The sequence below is a fragment of the Dunckerocampus dactyliophorus genome, chromosome 5 (assembly GCF_027744805.1).
Source record: "Dunckerocampus dactyliophorus isolate RoL2022-P2 chromosome 5, RoL_Ddac_1.1, whole genome shotgun sequence".
NCBI classification, from domain to species: domain Eukaryota; kingdom Metazoa; phylum Chordata; class Actinopteri; order Syngnathiformes; family Syngnathidae; genus Dunckerocampus; species Dunckerocampus dactyliophorus.
Window position 1 is genome coordinate 4,798,016 of NC_072823.1, and position 21,413 is coordinate 4,819,428.

General features: G+C 41.4%; 2 protein-coding genes and 1 long non-coding RNA gene across 10 annotated transcripts in view; 2 read left to right on the top strand and 1 right to left on the bottom strand.

The window, feature by feature from the left end:
• wee2 (WEE2 oocyte meiosis inhibiting kinase) lies at nucleotides 1-14,502 on the bottom strand. 7 transcript variants are annotated; one of them, XM_054775613.1, is made up of 15 exons: nucleotides 13,623-14,502; nucleotides 11,493-11,755; nucleotides 11,193-11,395; nucleotides 9,795-9,852; nucleotides 9,387-9,556; nucleotides 8,280-8,401; nucleotides 8,052-8,186; nucleotides 6,717-6,821; nucleotides 6,548-6,633; nucleotides 6,305-6,475; nucleotides 6,062-6,210; nucleotides 5,194-5,211; nucleotides 2,232-3,435; nucleotides 1,814-1,947; nucleotides 1-440 (listed from the first exon to the last, which is right to left on the bottom strand). In XM_054775613.1, exons 1-13 carry the CDS (start codon nucleotides 13,669-13,671, stop codon nucleotides 3,288-3,290), a joined length of 1,677 nt encoding a protein of 558 aa, XP_054631588.1. In that variant the 5' UTR covers nucleotides 13,672-14,502; the 3' UTR covers nucleotides 1-440; nucleotides 1,814-1,947; nucleotides 2,232-3,287. The 7 variants fall into 7 exon arrangements, with proteins under 7 accessions (XP_054631588.1, XP_054631586.1, XP_054631589.1 ...); XM_054775611.1 differs by having other exon boundaries at nucleotides 2,232-2,493; nucleotides 2,791-3,435; nucleotides 11,493-14,502; XM_054775614.1 differs by having other exon boundaries at nucleotides 2,232-2,493; nucleotides 2,786-3,435; nucleotides 11,493-14,502.
• On the top strand, nucleotides 2,127-10,815 carry LOC129181025 (uncharacterized). 2 transcript variants are annotated; one of them, XR_008570344.1, is made up of 3 exons: nucleotides 2,127-2,464; nucleotides 2,543-2,849; nucleotides 6,070-10,815. It is a non-coding gene; the product is annotated as an uncharacterized LOC129181025 (long non-coding RNA). The 2 variants fall into 2 exon arrangements; XR_008570345.1 differs by having other exon boundaries at nucleotides 8,327-10,815.
• The window catches only part of dennd11 (DENN domain containing 11), a 15,496-nt gene continuing 8,122 nt past the window's right edge, over nucleotides 14,040-21,413 (top strand). The window contains exons 1-7 of the mRNA XM_054775622.1: nucleotides 14,040-14,593; nucleotides 15,831-15,930; nucleotides 16,017-16,175; nucleotides 19,518-19,671; nucleotides 19,758-19,896; nucleotides 20,902-21,033; nucleotides 21,124-21,274. Coding sequence (XP_054631597.1) covers nucleotides 14,224-14,593; nucleotides 15,831-15,930; nucleotides 16,017-16,175; nucleotides 19,518-19,671; nucleotides 19,758-19,896; nucleotides 20,902-21,033; nucleotides 21,124-21,274 — 1,205 coding nt within the window. The 5' untranslated portion in view covers nucleotides 14,040-14,223. The remainder of the gene's footprint in view (nucleotides 14,594-15,830; nucleotides 15,931-16,016; nucleotides 16,176-19,517; nucleotides 19,672-19,757; nucleotides 19,897-20,901; nucleotides 21,034-21,123; nucleotides 21,275-21,413) is intronic.

The window sequence follows — 21,413 nt, forward strand, 5'->3', positions numbered from 1 at the left end:
TATGATTCCAAAACCCCATTTACTTCAACATGTGAGCAAAGCAGAGGTCATTTCATTGTCTGTACAGTACTTTGGAACAACAAATTCATTGTAAACGTCAAAATTCACACCAACTCAAACCACACCATTTCCTGTTTTCAAAATAAGACTTAACATTCAAACAACGCATCCGCACTTTTCAGGGTCAAAAAGTGGTTTCGTTTGTTCACATTCCCGTTTTTCCAGTACACATGAAAATAAAGTCACAGCGCCCTTTGAGGGCTGATGTACTGCAGCGCCGTGTTAAAGAGGCCTCTGAGCAGTCGCGGGGCGTGTTCACACACCTGCTTCACCAAGGTGAGGCTGAGGGCCATCATGACCCTTTCCTGGGGCAGCTGCTCCAGACCAACTCCTTGCCTCATGGCCCTCTGCACCTCACATCTGAGGAGGTCAAGCCACTGCTGCAAAAAACAACACAATGAATGGACCTGTCAGTACAGTGTGTGGGACATGACCATCTTCAGAATCAACAGTATTAAAGTAGGAGTAAAGTAGACAAAGAAACAATGAAATGGAGAAAAAAAAATTCAGAAAACATCACCTTATGTTGGTAATTCATAATTATCTGATAATACAGGTATAGTGTACAGTATACATGCACCACTGTTTAAAAATACCACAATTCCGACATGTTTATGCCTTTTTGCATCACTGATAATGTTTTTTCATCAAATGTTGAGATTCACACTTTGTCTGGTGGCCCTTGAATACACCATAGTCGCTGTACCCCGTCCTTTTCGTAAGACGTCTGAAAACACAAAGCACTCTTTCGTTTTACAATAAAATAATATGAATGTTTGGTGGTGGTGGTGGTCGGAGAGGCCGTAGGCGTGAATTGGCAGCCACGTTTTACAAGTCAGACTACCCCTGGGCAGCTGTCCACAGCTGCAAGTGTAGATTACCACCACCAGTATGTGGCTGAAGAGTGAATGAATAATGTGTTCACATCATTTTGAAGAGCTCTAGGTGGCTTGAAAAGCGCAATAAAATCTAATCCATTATTATTATATAATCTGTAGGTTTTAAATCAACTAAATTATATTTGGCAACAGCACAGAAATGAAAGGAAAACACCTTTTGTGTACGATTTTAGCAAAGTTTCACTGCTACTGCGAGCTATTCAGTCAGGAAAAATACTGTAACTTTCAAGCATTTCATTGAAAATTGGACCAAAAAAAATGGGGCTTTTTAAAATACTGAAAACACAAAATTCAATCCTTTCATGGGGTTGTAGCAGTTTAAGATTCATAGCTATTTGTGCCCAGCGCACATCAGGACAGGATGTGTGTCAGATGGGCCCCATCTACAGGCACTGCCCTTCATACTGCTTACATGAAGTGGAAAAATGGAAAGGGTTCAACATTAGGCCTCAGCCCTCCGATTACTTAGAAGGTTAAAAAAAAAAGTAAATTACAACAGAAATTACTTTAAAACACTATAATACAGAATTGAATATATCACAAATATAGGGGTGTTGTTTCATGTTTATAGGGCTTTGGTAATGTTAAAAACCATATTTAGAAGGTCATAAACAGGTTTTCTATGCTCTATGAAAATATGATCCTACTTCACTTATCTCAGTCCCCAAAAGAGTTATTGTAAGTAATTAATAAATAAGTTAGTAGCACTTATGTTTAATGCCTACAGCCAACACTCCCGGTGTGCAGCCAAGATTCCTGTAACGTCAAATACTGTATGCGCCATGGCTTCATAATGGTTGGGAAACACTGTCGGATTGGGTGTGCAGGTGTGCCTACTAAATTTTAGCGCATACGTCACTGGGTGTGGACATGACGCTCCTGTGCAAGTTTCGTGCCGCCTGATCCACAACATGCTGCTGAAATTGGTCAGCGATTTCTCTCAGCCGTGCGGCGACCTCCTGCAGGGCTGCTGCTTCCTCTTGACCACCTACAGAAGGATATTGGTTTGGATTCAATGCATTGTTTTTTATTTGTTTATTCAGGTCTCAAACGTCATTGTATGTCGCGTACACATACCCCCACCCGGTGGTGATTTTGTGAAAAGCCTCTAGGGGCCACTGTTGTACAGTTGATAAGCCTTGTTATACATGTGATGTGTTTGGTCAATGTAAACCTTATCTACAACATCCATTGGCAATTAAATATGGCAATTTATATATTATTCGGTCACATATAGAAATATAGTACTAAATAAATACACAGTGGACTCACCAGGCCAGTGAAGTTCCACCAGCGGCTCTAAGTGGTCGATGGCAGCCGCGATGCTGGTGCTGGGCAGGTGTCCGTCGCTTTCAATGGCTCCGTCGTCATCACAACTTTCAATCCAAGTGTCAGTGAGTTCTTTGCCCAAGGAGATAACTGCCTTGTTATACTCCACGTTGCTGCAGTTCGCCTGGAGGAAGCTCAGCACCACCAAGGCGGCGTTTTGCTCGCTGGACAACTTGGTGAGATCCTCCATTTAAAGTTCCTCAAGCTGGGGCGAGAAAAGAATGGTTGTTAAGACTGCTACTCTGTTCATAAAGTCACTAGAGAACTTCTAAAACATCTCATACGGAAGAGAAACAAGCGTGGACAAACATCTGAAGACGCTGCTAACGCTAAAGCTAAGTAGCCTTACCTACTTCGTCACGTCTAGCTAAGTTAGCTCACAGGCTAGCTAATGCTAGCAAAGTTCGAACATAGCCCAAATACAGCCTAAAGCAAACTCCTTCCACCTCAGAGACATTTTTTGTAGTTAAAAGTTGAAGAAAAATAAGTTGGTGCACCATACAGACAAGCATCAGCTCTTCATCTGAGGGGCATTCTGTCTCCCTCAAGCAGAAGTCACTGGTAGGTGGATCTTCTCGACTTCTTCACTCATTGAATATTCAAATTGTCTGGTCGCGCCATATTAAATACTTATAAACTGTAAACAGCAATAAACAAAGCATCACTTTTCTGCCAAGTTAAAGTCTACAGACCAATATGATGTAGAACAAAGTGAATAGATACATGAAGTGGAAATGAAACATTTAAACAGGAAGCTAAACCACAGTTGAGTTTTGCAATAACTGGAAAGTCCCTGCTGTAGTTTGTCTAAAAAACAAAAGTACATGTTGAATTAAAAAGGAAACAAACAGCAACGACAACATCACAAGATAAAATTCTTAAAATGTTTATTCACACTTAAAAAACAATATTAAAAGTGAAGTACAGTGGTGGTTTAGTATCACATCAAACTGACGGTTTGCGTGAACAAGCACGTATTGGAGGTAAGACATCCCCTCATCACACTCCAGGACAACCAAAGCTCATGGACCGTGCCGTTTTCCTGCCCACAAGCCTTACTCCTGACCCCATCTTGGCAGGAAGCTGTAGTGCAGACACAGGGCTCTGCTTGTGGGACTCAGCAGCCTCACGGGCCTCCTGGAGCTCCCTGTGGAGATAATCATAGCATTTTAATAAGTATCATAAGCGAATGCCTACTAAAATTAATGCATAATGAAGCAGTATCTCCCACCCCAACGCAAATTAAACTTATTTGGAAGTAAAGAATGAAAAAAGGGACACCTGATGGGCATATTTAGTAGTGCACCTCAATTACCACTGCAACCAAAGCAATGAATGATTACAAAAAGTGACACCTAATGGTCATATTTAGTAGTGCACGCGAAATAATGACTAATAAAGTAGTGACACCTAATGGTCAGGTTTAGTAATAACTCAAAGAAAGAATAAATAACAGCTAATGATCACAGTTAGTAGTGCACTCAAAATAATCGACAAAGTAGTCACACCTAATGGTCACATTTAGCAGGGCATGCAAAGTACATAATAAATAAATGACGCCTAATGGTCATATTTAGTAATGCACTCAACAAATAAGGAAGTGACACCTAATGGTCATAGTAGTGCACTCAGAAAAGCACCTCCCATAATGCTGGCAACATAAGATACAATCTAGTTTGCATCCTGCACTTTTAGTGACGATTGTTCACGATTTTTCAGCATGGCCCGTGAACTGAACGCCTTGGCAGTTATATCATTCAGAGGTCAACCTGTAAATTTGCACAAAAATCTGTTACGCAAGACCTTTGCCAAATTTCAACTCAGCGAGCATCAAGAATGATTGATTCCAGAAGCTATGATTTTATTTTGGCTTATGTTATGCTTTTTAAAATTTATTTTTCTATTATTTTTTTAAATGTGATTCTGGAAAGGCTCATAGTACTTTTTAAAAGAACTAACTAAATAAAAAAAAAAAAAAGGTATAATCAATCGAGCTTCATCCCCAAGCGCAAGCATGGCAGTGTTGGTTTATCCTAACCCCCTTTGTCTCCAACCTTTACAGCCTGTAATGCTTTGGACGGTGGTGTTAGGTTTCAATGCCTGTTTACTAGGGATGTCAAAGTTAACGCGTTAACCGTTTCCTTCAATGGCACTATTTTTATTTTTTTTACATGCGATTAAATGTGCACACGTCCTGTTTGACCCTCAGCCGACGCCATAGTTTGAGGAAGCAGGGGTGACCATGTAGCTACAAGCAACAAAAGCAAATATTGAGCAGAAAAGAAAGGCGTATTTTGATTGGTGTGCTTAGCCGATGGCTCTCGCAACAAGACCAAAGTTATGTATCTACTTTCGCTGTGATTGAAATTGTCATGGACTACGTCTTTGTCGACTTGCCAGAGAGAAGCGAGACTGTACCAAAGCACTCCCGGTATTTTTTATTGCCATTTCTACAGTAGTACCTTGGCATACCAGTGTCCCAACTAACCAGTGATTTTTTAAATTTATTTTTTTAAGATGCAAGCTGTCCCTTTCTGATTTCTTGCTTGGAACCGAGGGCTAAAATTTGGGTACGAGCTGCTAGTTGACGGCAGGCATAACCGAGGACAGCTATTTGGGGGCTGCTGTCAATGTGACCACGGCTGAGCTGGCAGTGCTAGCATTAGCTGCACACTAGCTAGCCATCAACACATAAGTAAAACATGCAGAACATACAAACATACAAACATACATACATTATAGTGATCTAATTGATCTTATTTATTCTGTATTGTGGAACATCAAATTAAAAGCACAAAATGAATACAGAGCCACCATCCACCAGTACTAGCCTGGACTTGTTTTTCAGACAGGTTGTGTACCACAAATATGCACATTATCCCTCAATAAGGTCATCAAATCTTACCTGTCTGCATTCCCACATCATTTGGGAGCAAATATGAGGTGAAAGAAGAAGGGTAAATATACAGTATACTAGTCCATTTGTGTGAATTTCTCTCGGAGAGGAATGCAGCATGTGAGAACAGGAGAAAGTGCATTCAGTGACTGTTAAAGTGGGGCAAATCGCTGCTCACAGTAAACTTTTAACTTTTCTAACTGTACATTATTTTTGAATAAAATAATGGCCCATATTTCCAAGATTAATATCCCTTTACATAAAATTTGATGTAATTATTGTTGTAATTGTGTATCGAATCGTTTACCACAAAGAGATTTACATTCCTACTTATTTTAGATAACTTTCATCTGCGATTAAATACAATTTTGAGTTAACTATGGACCAAATTTGATTAATCGCGATTAAATATTTAAATCAATTGACAGGCCTACCGTTTACTTTTGCTTTAAAAGCGGGTGCCTTTCCTTTCATCCTGCACCAAAAGCGCATATAACTGAGCAACAAACGTGACGACACTGATAAATCGTGGTCAATACTACTGATTTTACACCATTCAAAAACTCATGCGCAGTGTGAAGTTTGCAGCTTTGAAAGCAGTTTGAAACGGAGCAGCTGTGACTGTGTCATCATGCTGCGCCAGCATAGAACGCGACTTCCAAAGTACAGCGGTTAATGATTAAACTGCAACTTAAATCACTGTACAGTTAATTAAAGCTACTATGATGCAGACTGACACTGGAACAGACGATTACAATTCATACAGTATATTATTGGGAGAAAATCATGAGGAATTTCTGAAGTTTGGCTTTAGAGATTCTACTTGTACTACCTCTCAACACGATACATGTCTCATGGTCATACTTTGCCCTCTTACTTTTCAAGCATGGCTGTCCTGAACTTCTCCACATTGAGTTCTCGACGTAGCTCAGCCGCCAGCCTCCCGGTCCTCTCCTGTCTCAAGACACTGTGCTTGCAAAGCTGCCGAGCAGAAGGCCGTTTGGTCGGGTCTGGATCCAACAACAACTAAACAAAAAAAAAGGTTCAAATTCAACCAACCAGAGTGAACAAGTGATTTTCTGCCATACGAACCAAAGCTTCACAGAGGAAAGGGGGGTACCTGGAGCAGACTGCGGAAGGGAGCAGAGAGCTCCCTTGGAAGCATGGGGAGGTTCCCCTCTCTGAGGCGGTGCCACTCCTCTCCATTTTGGGGCATTGGAGGAGCGCCTGCTGCCAGTAGCACTGTGAGGCCCAAAGCAAAGATGTCCGCCATGGGAAGATTGCCGTAATCCTAGCGCACACGAGAAAGACAAACACTTCAACTACACCTTGTAGATATTTATTTTCAATGGCTCCATTTTACCTCATGCAGAACCTCAGTGGCCAGAAAGCGGCTGTCCCCCTCTTCAACTTGAGGAGAATTGCTTGAGGTCACATGACCCAGATCTCCTGTGTGGAGGAAAAAGAGTAATACGGATGCACCTCTTACACATACAGTATCATGCCATGTACCCATCATACACAAAACATACCAATTTTGTATGTGACTCCTGCTGGATGGGTTCCTTCATCCTCTTCCTCACTCTCACCCACGCCCAGTGTGCTTGAGACAGAACGCTGGCAAATGAATATATTGCCTGCACATACATTTGACGTCTTTAATGCTGAGGCGTTTTAATAGCGGACCCATTACATGCATTAATAGCTATCTGTTTTGACATCTTTAGAATGAACAGAAAGAAAAAGACGTGTTCATGTCTCACATAAGGATTGTGGATGATGTGCAAAATTACAAAAGAGTGCAGTTTTCCTTCAAGGGTACTTTTACTTTTTCTTCATTGAAGAAATGATGAAAAGTGGTGGGGGTTGATCTCGCTGCCACATTGTGTTTTTGGGAACAGTCAGGTCTTCAGTGGGGGTAAAAGTAACCCTAAATGTTCATTCATCCCTTTCATTCGTCATTTATATGCATTTAGAATATTTTTTTATGCATATAAAACTATAAAAACATGTTTTGCGTTAACATTCCAACCGCTGATGACATCACATACTGGCGACATAATGTAGCTGACTTTTGGTTGACATTTTGTTGAACTAGCTCATAGGATGCTAACAGGGAAGGCACGTTTATTGATTTAAAAACTAAAAAAACACGGACTCGCACAGTGTATTAACAAGACGGGCGGCGTATTGTACGCTGACCTGAGAATGCATGTAAAAATAGGCAACATTGTTACATAAATTTTTCAATGTTAACCCAAAAAAAAAAAAACAAAAAAAAAAAACACCTGCTAACCACGGCGGTTCCACTGTATATATGTACTTATATGCATTTAGAAATATTGTAAACATGTAATAACTATCATTGTAAAACTATAAAAATGTTTTGTTTTAACATTTGGTTTGTCAGCCACCGATTCGCTGCTAAATGTTCCACGTGAACCGAAAAACATGCTAACCGGGGCGTGCACTCACCGAGCTTCCACTGCAGTGTGAATGAATGATCAGTGATAGACATAGAAGGGGTAGGATTAAATAAACTTCTTCCTGCTCCTTTTTGGACACCTTGAATTGTGCAAATATAAAACATGTGACGTTCCCCAAGTGTAACTTGTTTAGCTTGTCTGAAACCAGACGTTTGTGTGTCAGAAAACCATACCATACCACTTGCAATGTTAAAAATATGAAAACAAATCCTGGTTTTCTGCACCTTTATCCATATCTGCATTGAAATGACTGCATTCCTCGGCTCATGGCTTACTTCCTACTAAACAACCAACCACAGGACAAAACATAACATCCTTCATGGAGTAGTAAAGAGTAAAGTAAAAAAAAACTAACAAACAAAAAAACAAAAAAAGACTCACTTGGTTTGATGTCCAGGTGCACAAGTCCTAAACTATGGATGTATTTAAGACCCAAAGACACTTGAAGGATCAAATCTTTCAACTCTGCTTCTGAAAACATCCCCTTTGTCCTGATGACATCACTCAGACTTCCACCTGGCTCATGCGCACACAAAATATGGGATCGTCAAAACTGCACACACTTCCATTCATCTTGCACGTTTAAAAAGCATGCAGCCGTCTACCCACCATTGCAATATTCATTTTGAATAATCATGTGGTCTTCCTCGGCCCAGGCGGAGTAATAGCGGACGACATGAGGATGATGGCCAAGAACTGCATGTGCGTATACTTCCTTCAGAGCCAGCTTCCTAAGACGACGATGGAAAAGAAAATGGACTCAGCAGTCAACGTCAAGCACAGGACACGTGCGATATAGACAACCTTTCACACTCACATTCACACCTGTGGAGTGTTACCAATTAACCCAGTGGTTGTCAATTATTTTCAGAAATATGAGAGGCGGGGTACACCGTGGACTGGTTGCAAACATGTAAACAAAGAACCATTCACACTCACATTCATACTTTTGGACAATTTACAGTCGCCAGTTAACCTAACATGCATGTTTTTAGAATGTGGGAGGAAACCGGAGTACACGGCAAAAACCCACGCACGCACGCACGTCTTCCCGATCTCCTGACTGTGTGGCCAACATGCTAACCACTCGGCCACCGTGTTTCTCATTCATGAAAAGATTAATTGACCAAAAGTTACACGAACCATATTAAAAACACTTTCTATGATTAATTACAAGGGTGTCCAAAGTGCGGCCAGGTGCCGCTAAAATTGGCCCGTTGTAAAACATTCATTATTAATGATACAGTAGTTCCATGCTTTTTACGAGGGTTACATTCCAGCTCCATGAGCTAAGTAATTGACACACCGCTAAAAATGTCTATTCTTCACACACAGCTAGCTTCCCCCCCAAACCTTTCTGCCAGCTTGACATTCTCTGATTTTGGATCAACACTTGCAAGAAAAGTGACTTATAATTCAGCTCTAGAACCCTCCCAGTCTCTCTTAAGTACGCCTCACACACTTATTCAAATCATTCTACAATCAGAGTCACAGTGTGTAATTTATATGCAAGGACCGCCAGCGAAATCTTAACACTTGACAAAAAAGAAAGAAAAAAAACATTGTCACAGAAGCTTAAAGACAATCACGTAAAAAAAAACCAACCAAAAAAAAAAGTGTTTTTCAACATCCCCAATTTAAATGGGAACATTTCATCACAAAAAGCTGCTCACATACAAAGTGTATGGCTTGGCAGTATCAAGCTGCAAGACTCACTCATCGGCGGAGCCTGCGAGGGGTCGTCGGGATCGTTTGATGGCGTACAGGCAACCATCCAGCCTCTTCACACACTTGTAAACTGTCCCATACTCGCCCACGCCGATGCGCTCCAGCTCCAGGAAGTCGCTCTCATACCGTGACAGCATGAAGGCTTGGACAGCTTGCCTCTGCACACGAACGCACAGTATCACAAAGATGATTGTTGACTTTGATTACAGCCACAAGCGGACGCTTTTCTTTTGCTAATATTGGTGCGTTCAGGCAAGCTTTGCTTCATGTCGTCAGACGTTCCTTCAAGGAATTCCGGATGAAGTGTCAGTTGGACAAGAAAGGAATTGGAAGCGGAAGGCGGGGATGACGCAGCAGAGGATGAAGAGAAGCTGTCAGTGATAAAAATAGCTGTACCTTTGGTGGGAGGAAGTAGTCATCATCCTCCTCTGATGATGTCAGGCTGTGTTTCAACCTAAAAGACAAAATAGTCACATTTAACAACAACATCGACAAAGTATTAGTAATACAATAAAATAAATATTAAAAAAGACACTTTCAAATACTGTGACCAGGTATTCACACTGTCATGATCTCTTGATGGCAAAGGCAAAAAAGTTATATTTTTGAACACAGTCGGACTGTTTACAGCGCAATTGCTGCTGAGGTAGGACGCAGTAAGTCATTTGAAACGTCTTCAAAGATCCTGAAGGTTGCGGATCTTTGAAGCCGGAGGATTCCATTGGCTGTTCGTCGAAACATGGGACATTGAAAGGTGGAAAAAAGTTTTATTCTCTGATGAAAAAAAAATCGAACTTTGATGGTCCTGACGGCTTCCAACGTTACTGGCATGACAAGTAGATCCCACCTGAGATGTTTTCCACACGACACAGTGGAGAGGGCACCATCATAATCTGGGGTGCCTTTTCCTTCAATGGAACAATGGCGCTTCAGGTTGTGCAGGGGCGTCAAACGGCAGCTGGCTATGTTGCAGGTGGCATCCCTCATGACTGAAGGTCCTCGTCTGTGTGGTAATGACTGGCTTTTTCAACAGGACAACACTGCAGTTCACAATGCCCGCATGACAAAGGACTTCTTCCATAGGAATAAACTCACTCTTTTGGACCATCCTGTGTCTTCCCCTGATATAAATCCTATTGAGAACATGTGGGGATGGATGTCAAGGGAAGTTTACAAAAATGGACATCAGTTCCAGACAGTGGATGCCCTATGTGAAGCCATCGTCACCACCTGGAGCAACATTCCCACTAGCCTCCTGGAAACACTGGCATCAAGCATGCCCAAAGCAATTTTAGCGGTGATTAACAAGAATGGCACAATTTCTATTTCAGAGGTATTATGGTGTTAAACTTTTGATCAGCTGATGAGCAGCCTATTTCACTTTAATGCTTGTTTACAATAAATTGCTTCCTCAAAACATTTTTTGTCTCACTCCCATTTCTTCTTTTTGCATTTAAGCTCTTAGAACCTCCTTAAGATCCAACAGTGCAACATGTAAATTCTTGTAAATTTTCAACTGGTGTTTTTGATCAGGAGTATATTTACAGTGGTTAACTCATTTTTAGACTTACATGACGGCTAAGATTGTTCAAGCTACCTCTCCAGTCAATAACGGGTTTAGGATAGCAACAGTTGAAACACTGGAATTGGTTATTTCTATTTCCTTTATTTCATATTGTAAAATTTGCAGTTTGTTTTACATCATAATATTTACTGTTAACTTATTTTTACACTTACGAAACTGCTGCTTGCAAAAGACATGCACCTATCACGTGTATAATTCCAGGATTTTACCTGCGTCCATAATCGTCATCACTGTCACTCCTACAGCTGCGCTGCCACTGCTGCTCGCTGCTCCTATGCTCTGAGTTGGGGGTGAAAGGATTCACGTTGACTGAAGGCACCTGGAACAGGTTTGCAGCCACTGAGTTGGAACGCCGTGTCCTTGGATTTATCTTAACGGTGGTGTACGGCTGCGACGACTTAAACAACAGACTCTGTAGGAGGACAAAAAAAAAAAAAACGACAGACATTTAGGGGGTTATGTGGATAAACCATTAAAGATCACTAGGAAGACTGGGGAGACTCCCCTACCTTGGGCGTGCTTGGCGAGTCACAAACCCTCAGTTTCTTCCAGGAGGCGTAGGGTATGGGGCTGGTGCATCGTAAAGGTGACGATAAAGCGTTGCTTCGACTGCGGTGGCGTTGCACCCTCGGTGTCCTGCACACGGGGCTGCTGGGGCTTCGCAGTCTGGTGGTGCAGTCATCAGAGTTGTCGCTGCTACTGCCTTCTTCTCCACAGCTCGAGAAGACCAGCCTCTCGCTGATATCGTCAAACAACATTGCCATGCTGGGGCCTTCATTACAAGAAGGGAGACTAACTGGAGATTTGACTGACCTAGTCATGTCTGCATAATAGTCCAAATAATGTTGTGTTATTGTAATTTTGTTATTTACTTTACAAATAAGGAAGGATTTGAATTAGTAGTTTTTGCTTTTTAGTTATTTTGCTCAAAAAAATTACATAGTAAAAAGGATTATATTTCGTTGATAGTGTTACATTGTCCTATATTGTTGTGCTGCATTGATACACAGTATTGTTCAATTACAGTATTCACAAATCTATGGAAGCCTGCCACTGGAAAAAAAATATCCCAATGCTAAGTCATAATTATGAGATAGTCAAAATTACAATATAAAAGACACATGCTAAAAAAAAAAGTCAAAATTATGAGATAAAAAGTTATGAGATACACACTGCACATGTGCCGAAGGCGGCACATGCGCAGTGTGTAACTCATAATTATGACTTTTTTTTCTCATATTTATGACTTTCTATCTCATAATTTCGCCTTTATCTCAATTTCGACTTTTTATCTCAATTTCGACTTCTCATATTTTAGACTTTATCTCGTAATAATGACTTTCCTATTTCACAATCATGACTTTTTATCTCGTCGTAATTTCTTTTCCCAATGGTTTAATGTGATTACCGTAACGTCAGCAAATTAAAAAGCGAAATCATTCAATGAAGTAGGAATGTTACAAAACCCATATTTTAGCGATGCAAAAATCTGACACTGTGCATGCGCGCTCAATTTAGAGAGTCCGTGGGGACGTCCTGAAAAATAACATTTTTTCATAGGACACCGGGTGTATTTTCATTCGCATACATGTTTTAGGTAGATTACTTCTTCCACTTCAGTTTTGTATCGGATTTTGGACCACACCGAGTCATACGAGTGCTTCGAAAGTTAAGTCCAACTTTAAGCCTTTCAAACTCACGGTTAGGAGCTTCAGGACAAGATAAAAAGGTATGTATGCTATTAATTTACTTTAATATGTTTTTTCTTTTTTTTTTTTTTTTTTACCGGGAATTGCCCTATTGCCCTACCGAATTGTCCCATTTTCAATGTGATGCCTTGATTGTAAACATCAAAGCAAATAAAATATGGATAATTTAGATATAATAAAATAACGCTAAAAAAAACATTGATTTTCTCAAATATGGAGTGGATGTTGGTGGATTTTATACATTCCTGTCATCGATGATAGCCAAGTATTTCTTAGTGTGGGGCGAAAACGAATACACAACTGCACTGCAGTGTGAGGCATATACATGAAAAATATGACACTTGAGTTTTTCCTTGGACTTTTTGATTATCCACAAATTGTAAACGGCCACTCTGTTTACTTTTAAAACAGATTCTCACAGCCCAAGTTATCATGTATTTTATAGTACTATTGTACTTGCCAAGTCCGTGGGTCATCACAGCTCAATGTTAAAGCAATGGGGATCAAAAGCACTATTTCCCCGTATGAAATCGGCCCTAATTTCTTTAATATTTGGGGTAGATAAGTAGATGATGTATCAAATTAAAGTCATGCTTTATCAGATAGAATGAATCACAGACTTGATTTTACATGTTTCAAAATGTTGTAACATTCCTAAATGAAGTTAAAAGCATGGATATTGACGATTCATCGATGCCCAAATTACTACAAATAAGCAGCACACGTTCTCCGTGTTGACCAACTACACAGTGTGGCTAAAAGTGGGTGTGTAGGCATTACCATCGCTACAAAGGCACGGTCTGTATACCCGAAATACTCCAATAACGTCCAGGTAACAAAACATTTACATTTTTAGGACGAGACATGTTAATTTCATGATGAGGCAACTGTACTTTTGTGTATTTTTTTTCTTCTAATCACTATACTCACGAACGGGATCACCTTCCACACCGCCACGCTGAAACTTCGCGCTACCCATGCAAATTACTTCCTGTTTAAATAATTAACGTCACGGGGTTAATATTTAATTGTCACACATAACAGACAATTCCGTTGTTTTCCAACTTTCTGCAGCGTTTCTAATTTTATGTTTGTGTCACTTTTCATGTATTAATTGTAAAGAAAATACATTTTTGTTAAAAACAAAACATCACATACATACACATACATATATATATATATATATATGTACACATTAAACCACATGAGGGCGCAATTGAGGACAAGACGAATATTATATTATACTTGGTTGAATAAATAAATATTATTCTTATTTGAATAAAATTACGTTTAGGATTACATTTAAATTGGGTCGCGGTGTGAGCCAGTGCCGTGGACACGTGGGCGGAAGTGGCGACGTCACCAAAAGAGAGCGAGGGAAAAGGAGCAGGAGGATCTTCCGCCCATCAGTGATGTGACAAGCTTACAAATGCAACCAAAACAACACCGCCAGCCATGACGCACTTTTAGTTTCCTCGATTCTTGTGGGCGTCGAATTCTTCTTTTATTTCTCTCTCAGTCTGCGAGCGCCATGGTGGAGCAGTCGGACAAAGCCCCGCTCCTGGACTGGGAGGAGATCCCACCGTCAGACGCCAACCAGGCGGCTCCGTCGCCACCTGCTCCGCCGCGGGAGAAGCAGGACGTTCCTGTGGGAAAGAAAAGTTCCTCACCAGTCAGCCTTACGGTGACGGATATCGGCAGGAGGGACATTTCCTCCACCACCGCCACCACCACCTGCAACCCAACAGCTGTTGTTGGCGGCCGGGAGAGAAGCAAGCCGGGGCGGGCACATATGCGGGGTCAGCCCGTACCTCCCTTCCCGGATCTGACGGCGAGAGATCAGTGGGAGGAAAAAGACCAGATCGTGGCTGTGTTTGTGGTCACGTTTAATACACGATCAGGTGAGAAAGACTTGAATTATTATACCTAATGATGCTATTCAGATATTAGTATATTTGTGGTGATGGAAAGGGTCACTGACACACTTTTAGAACTCATTTCCACAGTTTACAGTTTGAACGATTCTATCATCCGTCCATTCACTATGGTCACAGGTGGAATCTGTCCTAGCTAATTTTGGGTGGGAGGCATGGTACATCCTGAACAGGTCACAATCAATCACAGGACACATATACATGTAGACCCATATATACTTTATTTGAATTAGAAAAATGTCAGTGCTCACCATCAAGCATGCCGTGACTTATCCTGTTGAATGAATGGCAACAGGTGGATACACAGGTTAATCATGTGTCTTCTGCCATCTAGTTGAAGATCATTTGATTGTTCTGCCTGCTGTTGCTGGTGGGAAACAGGGTTCCTTTTACTGACTGGCGTTCAATGAAGTGAACCGGGTATTCGACGCTGTCATCGCAAAGCACACGCACAGAAAGTTGCATGTTTGGAACATGTCGCGCGTGTGTGAGTTCGGTGAAACTCGGGTCTTCGTCGAGCACACGTGAGTCGGCGAAACTTGAGTATTTGTCGAGCGCTTGTCAATCAGGGAAATTGGCGGTCTGAGTGAGTGAATCATTCGTGTTGGGAAGTCTGTGATGCAGCTGGGGCAGGAAAGGGAAAGAAGAGTTGATTTGAGGCAGGGACCAGGTCTGTTGCTTTCCCCCAGGACTAATACTGTACATTTTTTATACAAATGCAGTTTGAGTGTAATAGTTGTGTGTTTCCTTTTTACATTTTGCTATAGTGGGAGTGAGTGAATAAACAAATTAAGGGAGACGCGTACCCGTGAGTAACGATTCTGTAAAAAACTCCTGCATCTCAAGTCACTGTACGTATGTGCAGATAGATGAACAAATATGCATTTGTACTTATTTGACATTACAAAGCTTCACTTATTTTGATATGAGTCATGGCTTCCTCACTGGGCCTGCCTTAGTACTACTACTACTACTACTACTACTACTACTACTACTACTACTACAGAATAAGAGGAAGCAGCCAGGATGAAAGTGGTGGATATGACTGAATCGGTAAACTTCCTTTCAAGATTCAAGAGTTTTTATTGTCATATGCACAGTAAAACAGGTAGTTCTGCTATGCAATGAAATTCTCGTTCTGTTCATTCTCCCAAAAAAAGAAAGAAAAATATTGTGTGTGTGTGTGTGTGGTTGTCTACGGCAGGAAACATGGTGGAGTGGTGCCTGCCTCATGACATCAACCTGGATGGAGTTGAATTCAAGGCAATGGCCAGTGGCTCCCATAGGATTACTAACGACTTTATGTATGTACCCCCGGCCCCCACTCTTCCACGTGCTGTTGTGTTTCCGTTGCTCGCCGCTGATCCTTTTGTGTTTGACCCCCGGCCAGATATTTCCGTAAAGGCTGTTTCTTTGGGCTGGCCTGCTTTGCTAACATGCCTGTGGACAATGAGCTGGAGCGAGGAGCCAGGATGAAGTCTGTGGGGATTCTGTCTCCTTCCTACACGCTGCTGTACCGCTACATGCACTTCCTGGAGAATCAAGTCAGGTACTGAGACTCCGTGACCTCGTTTACCCTCACGAGCCATCGTGTTGTCCGGTTTGTGTCCTTTTGCTTACTGCTTTGTTCAAAGCAGACTCACCTTTTAAACAGAAGACCTAGTTAGGTTAAATCCTTTACATACGCTTCAATCTGGTTTTCTGCTTCACTGTCCGTACAAAACATTAAAGTGTAATCAAATATGTATAAACACGTGACTCAGTCACTGTGGCGATTACAAACAGGGCTTATGCACCAACTACAATGTACGGAAGAAGCCCGTTTCTGCCGCTGGAAAAAAAAAAAAACCCAATGGTAAGTCATAGTTATGACACAAAACGTCGAAATTACAAGATAAAAAGCCATAGTTATGAGAAAGGAAAGTCATAATTATGAGATAAAAAGTTGAAATTACTCGATAAAGAGTCATAATTTTGAGAAAGGAAAATACTAACCCTGAGAGGAAAAAGTCGAAATTAGGAGACAAAAAGTCATAATTATGAGATAAGAAAGTCATAATTAGGAGCTTTAAAAAAATAAAAATTACGAGATAAAATGTCCTAATTATGAGAGTCAAATATTTAGGACTTTTTATCTCATAATTATACGTTTTTATCTTGTAATTTTGACTTTTTATCTCATAATTTCAACTTTTTATTTCATAAGTATGACTTACCACTGGGATATTTTTTTTTTCTTTCAGTGGCGGAAACGGGCTTCCATAACAATGCTCGTTTGTTTTACCAGTAACACCATTTTTTTTCTTCAGCAGACTAGTAATGGGTTGACAGCAAAGAAACACCAGACATGAAAAGGATTTACGGTCCTCCCTCGCTACATCGCGGTTCCACTCACTCTTTTCATCGTAGTTTTAAAAAAAATTGTTAATTAATGATTGCCGTTTTGTGGTTGACTATGGCCTATTATTTTTTTTTTTTTTAAAAAGAAGCAAATTGTATGTATTTTTTGGCCCAAATTAAGCATTTTCAAGCATAAAAATGGTCACATGAACTAAAATACAAACGCAGTATGACCCATTAAGAGCCAAAATAATTGCATGTGTATACTATCGCTCTAGTGCCTCTTTGTATGTGTTGCAAATTGTGAACTATGACTCGGTTTGGTTTAATTTGATTTGAACATGCACGCAGGTCACACTAGAATACATCTCATGAACCATCGTTTCACAGTTACACATGTCCAAAAGGAGTAGGAAGAAGCAAAGCTTGTTTAATCCTACCCCCCATCCGTTCCACATCTTGTGCAGTACATATTATTCACTTCCTGTGTTCCATGTAATATTATTCCATATAATAATCAGTGTGGTAATAATAAATAAATAATAAAATGATATGACAGAATAATAAATATATAAATAAATAAAAGTCCCGGCCCTGTGGAAGACCTCCTGTGTGGTCCCGATCCCAAAGACACCGCGTCCCAAGGAGCCTAACCACTTCAGGCCTGTTGCCTTGACCTCTCACCTGATGAAGACCATGGAGAGGATTATCCTGCAGCACCTGCGACCCCTGGTGGGCAGTCAGCTGGACCCCCTGCAGTTTGCTTACCGGCCTCGGATCGGAGTGGACGACGCAGTGATCTACCTGCTGCACAGATCACTGCTACATCTGGAGGACAGCGGGAGCGCTGTGAGGGTCATGTTTTTTGACTTCTCCAGTGCCTTCAACACCATCCAGCCGTCACTACTCAGAGTGAAGATGGAGAGTGTGGGAGTAGACCAACACCTGACTGTATGGGTTATAGACTACCTCACCAACAGACCACAGTATGTGAGGCTCCGTCACTGTGTGTCTGACATGGTACTCTGCAGCACAGGTGCCCCTCAGGGTATGGTGCTCTCCCCTTTCCTCTTCACCCTCTACACCTCGGACTTCACACACAACTCCACACAGTGTCACATCCAGAAGTTCTCCGATGACACAGCCATCGTTGGTTGTGTTTCAGAGGGGAATGATCTGGAATACAGGACGGTCATCAGGGACTTTGTCAGCTGGAGTGAGCTTAACCAGCTGCAACTCAACACCAGCAAGACAAAGGAGATGATCATTAACTTCCAGAGGAAAACATCTCACTTTACACCGGTGAACATCCAGGGAGCTGACATAGAGTTGGTAGACAGCTACAAATTCCTGGGTGTTCACCTTAACAACAAACTGGACTGGTCCGTCAACACCCATGCCCTCTACAAGAAGGGCCAGAGTCGCCTACACCTGCTGAGGAGACTGAGGTCCTTTGGTGTGTGCAGGACTCTTTTACAGACCTTTTATGACTCTGTGGTGGCCTCAGCCATCTTCTATGCTGTGGGCTGCTGGAGAGGGGGCAGCACGGACAGGGACAGGAGCAGGATCAATAGGCTGATCAGGAGAGCGAGCTCTGTCCTGGACGGTCCTCTGGACTTCGTGGAAGAAGTGGGGGAGAGAAGGATGTTGGCTAAGCTGACATCCATCATGGACAACACCTCTCACCCGCTACATGACACTGTGGGTTCCCTTAGCAGCTCCTTCACCAGCAGACTGTTACGCCCACGGTGTAAGAAGTAGAGGTTCCGCAGGTCCTTCATACCGACCGCTGTCAGGCTCTACAACACCTGCACCACCTGAACCATGTTGTAGTCACTATGCATTCTTTACACTGTACTCTTTACTTGCGTATCTTGCTTGCTTGCTGCTGTAACAAGTAAATTTCCCCGCTGTGGGATAAATAAAGTACATACATACATACATAAGATGAAGGCAAGCATAATAAAGCAAGTTCAAGACTCTTCTGCCTGTATCATTAGCAAACATAAGGCAGTTTGGGCGCATAAGCCTGGTATGAAATTGCCAATTGTAAATTTCGTGTGTGCAATTCACCATCGGGAATTAGAATCACTTGGGATATTTTTTTCTGCAAGATTTGTTTACACCAGAGTTGTTGAAAGGGTGGCACAGTGCGCTTCCCCCGAGTGAATATACTGTAATACGGTTGGGGCCTCCTCCTCCTCCTTGAAAACCGAATTTTCTGAGAATATTTTGCAGCATTTTATGTCACCTGAGACTCTCTCATCGGTGGAACTAAAATCTATTAATTTTACCATTTACGCTGAAGTTAGCTTAGCGATGTAGAAAATGATGTTTTTCATTATTACTGTTGAGAATTGCTGGTCAACACAGACAATTTAGACAAGCTCATGAGAGCCAATACAAAGCCTGTATCAAAACTTTCCAAAGATAATAATACTCAGTTTTGATTGACACAATCAGAGAGGTATTTGTTTACCGATGTGTTTATTACTGTGGTTGTTGTTGCCTATTTTGGTATGCTTTCATCACCTCTGCCATGACTCTATAGGCTCCAGTTGAAGAATCCGGGTCAGTATTCTCCGCTGGAGGCCTTCTATGAAGACAAGAAGGCCATCCTCCCACCAACAGGAAACGGCCTGGTCAACGCTTGCCCTACCTTGAGTGTGACCACGATCAACCGCTGTATGCACCCGGAAATGAAGGTCATTATCAACACAGACCTTGACACTCCGTATGTTGTATAGTGTGTCCACAAACGAACATATCTGTTGCCTTTTGCTCACTGCAGATCACTCACCCAGCTGGCTGCATGTCCCAGTTCATCCAGTTTTTTGGGGAGCACATAATGGTGCTGTGGAAGTTCGCGCTGCTGAGGAAACGCCTCCTCATCTTCTCGCCGCCGCCTGTCGGTGTGGTCTGCTATCGAGGTGAGAAGCTTGTTTGGGTTTTGTACCGCAATCATGATGTCATTGTCTAATTTCCATAACTGGTTGTGACGCATGTGCATGTAGTTTTTATGGACGCTGTGGGCATTTCAACATGTGCATGTGGCACGGGGCTTCGTTGTGTTGAAACCACAGTGTCGCACATTCACCACTATGAAATAACGTAACAGTATGACTTTTTAAAAAAGTATTTATGTTGTGACTTTCTTGAGCCACTTGATTGCATAAATTTACAATTTTGCTTTGTTTTTTTTTTTTTTTTTACTCAGAAAATATTTATTGTGTTGTGACTTGAGTTGCATGATAAGCCACAGTAGACTGCATTGACAACTACAGTACATTTGATGTATTTATTTCTTTAGAAAGAATTCTTTTTTTGTGTTATTTTAAATGCATATGTTTCACTTATAATATAACATCCTGTTATATTACATGTAGGGCTGTCAATCAATCAATCAATCAATCAAAGTTTATTTATATAGCGCTTTACAATAGCCCACGGGCTCCCAAAGTGCTTTACAATAATCAATTGTCAATCAATTCAAATATTTCTTTGTGATTTGCTGTCAGGCTCTACAACACCTGCACCACCTGAACCATGTTGTAGACACTATGCTTTCTTTACACTGTTCTCTTTACTTGTCTTGCTGCTGTAACAAGTAAATTTCCCCGCTGTGGGATAAATAAAGTACATACAATACAATACAATACGATTAATCACATTTTGTCCATAGTTAACTCATAATTAATCACACTTAATTGCAGCTAGAAATAAATTTTTATTTATAATAAGTAGGGATGTAAACGATTTGATACACAACTACAACAATAACTACAACATTTTATGTAAAGGGATATCAATTTTGGAAATATGGGCTTCCTCCCTGCCTCATTGACAGAATTAACAATAGAGTTTGGATGTTCCAAATGTTCTTATTCGGGAGTGTGCTATTTTAATCTGTGTAATCTTCTCTTCCTCTCCCTCAGTGTACTGCTGTTGCAGCCTGGCCAATGTGTCTTTACCCACCATTGGAGCGTCTGTGCCAGAATTACGACCTTTCTTTTACATAAACATAGCTGACATCACTGCCCTGCAAACAGAGCTGTCATATGTGGCCTGTGAGTGCAGCTTTACTTATAATGACTATTTATTTAGTATAGAAAGGTCTGCTGGAAGTCTGATACCAGCATGTGTGCATATGTTCCCAGGCACCACGGAGAAGATTTTTGAGGAGAAGAAGGAGCTGTACGACCTTTACGTCGATAACCAAAATGTGAAAACGCACAGGAGCCACTTGCTGCCGCTGCTGCGACTGAACGCTGCAGATAAGGAGCGGTACAGGAAGCTGAGTGAGCAGAGGTACTCGACACTGTAATAGAAGCATCACATGTAAAGCGATAGGGCTCATTAAACAACGTGAACTGAAGTTGGTGCACTGAAATAATGAGAGTGAGTTGGGGTTTTGTTCGTGATCTCTGTGAGACCAATATTCCCAAAT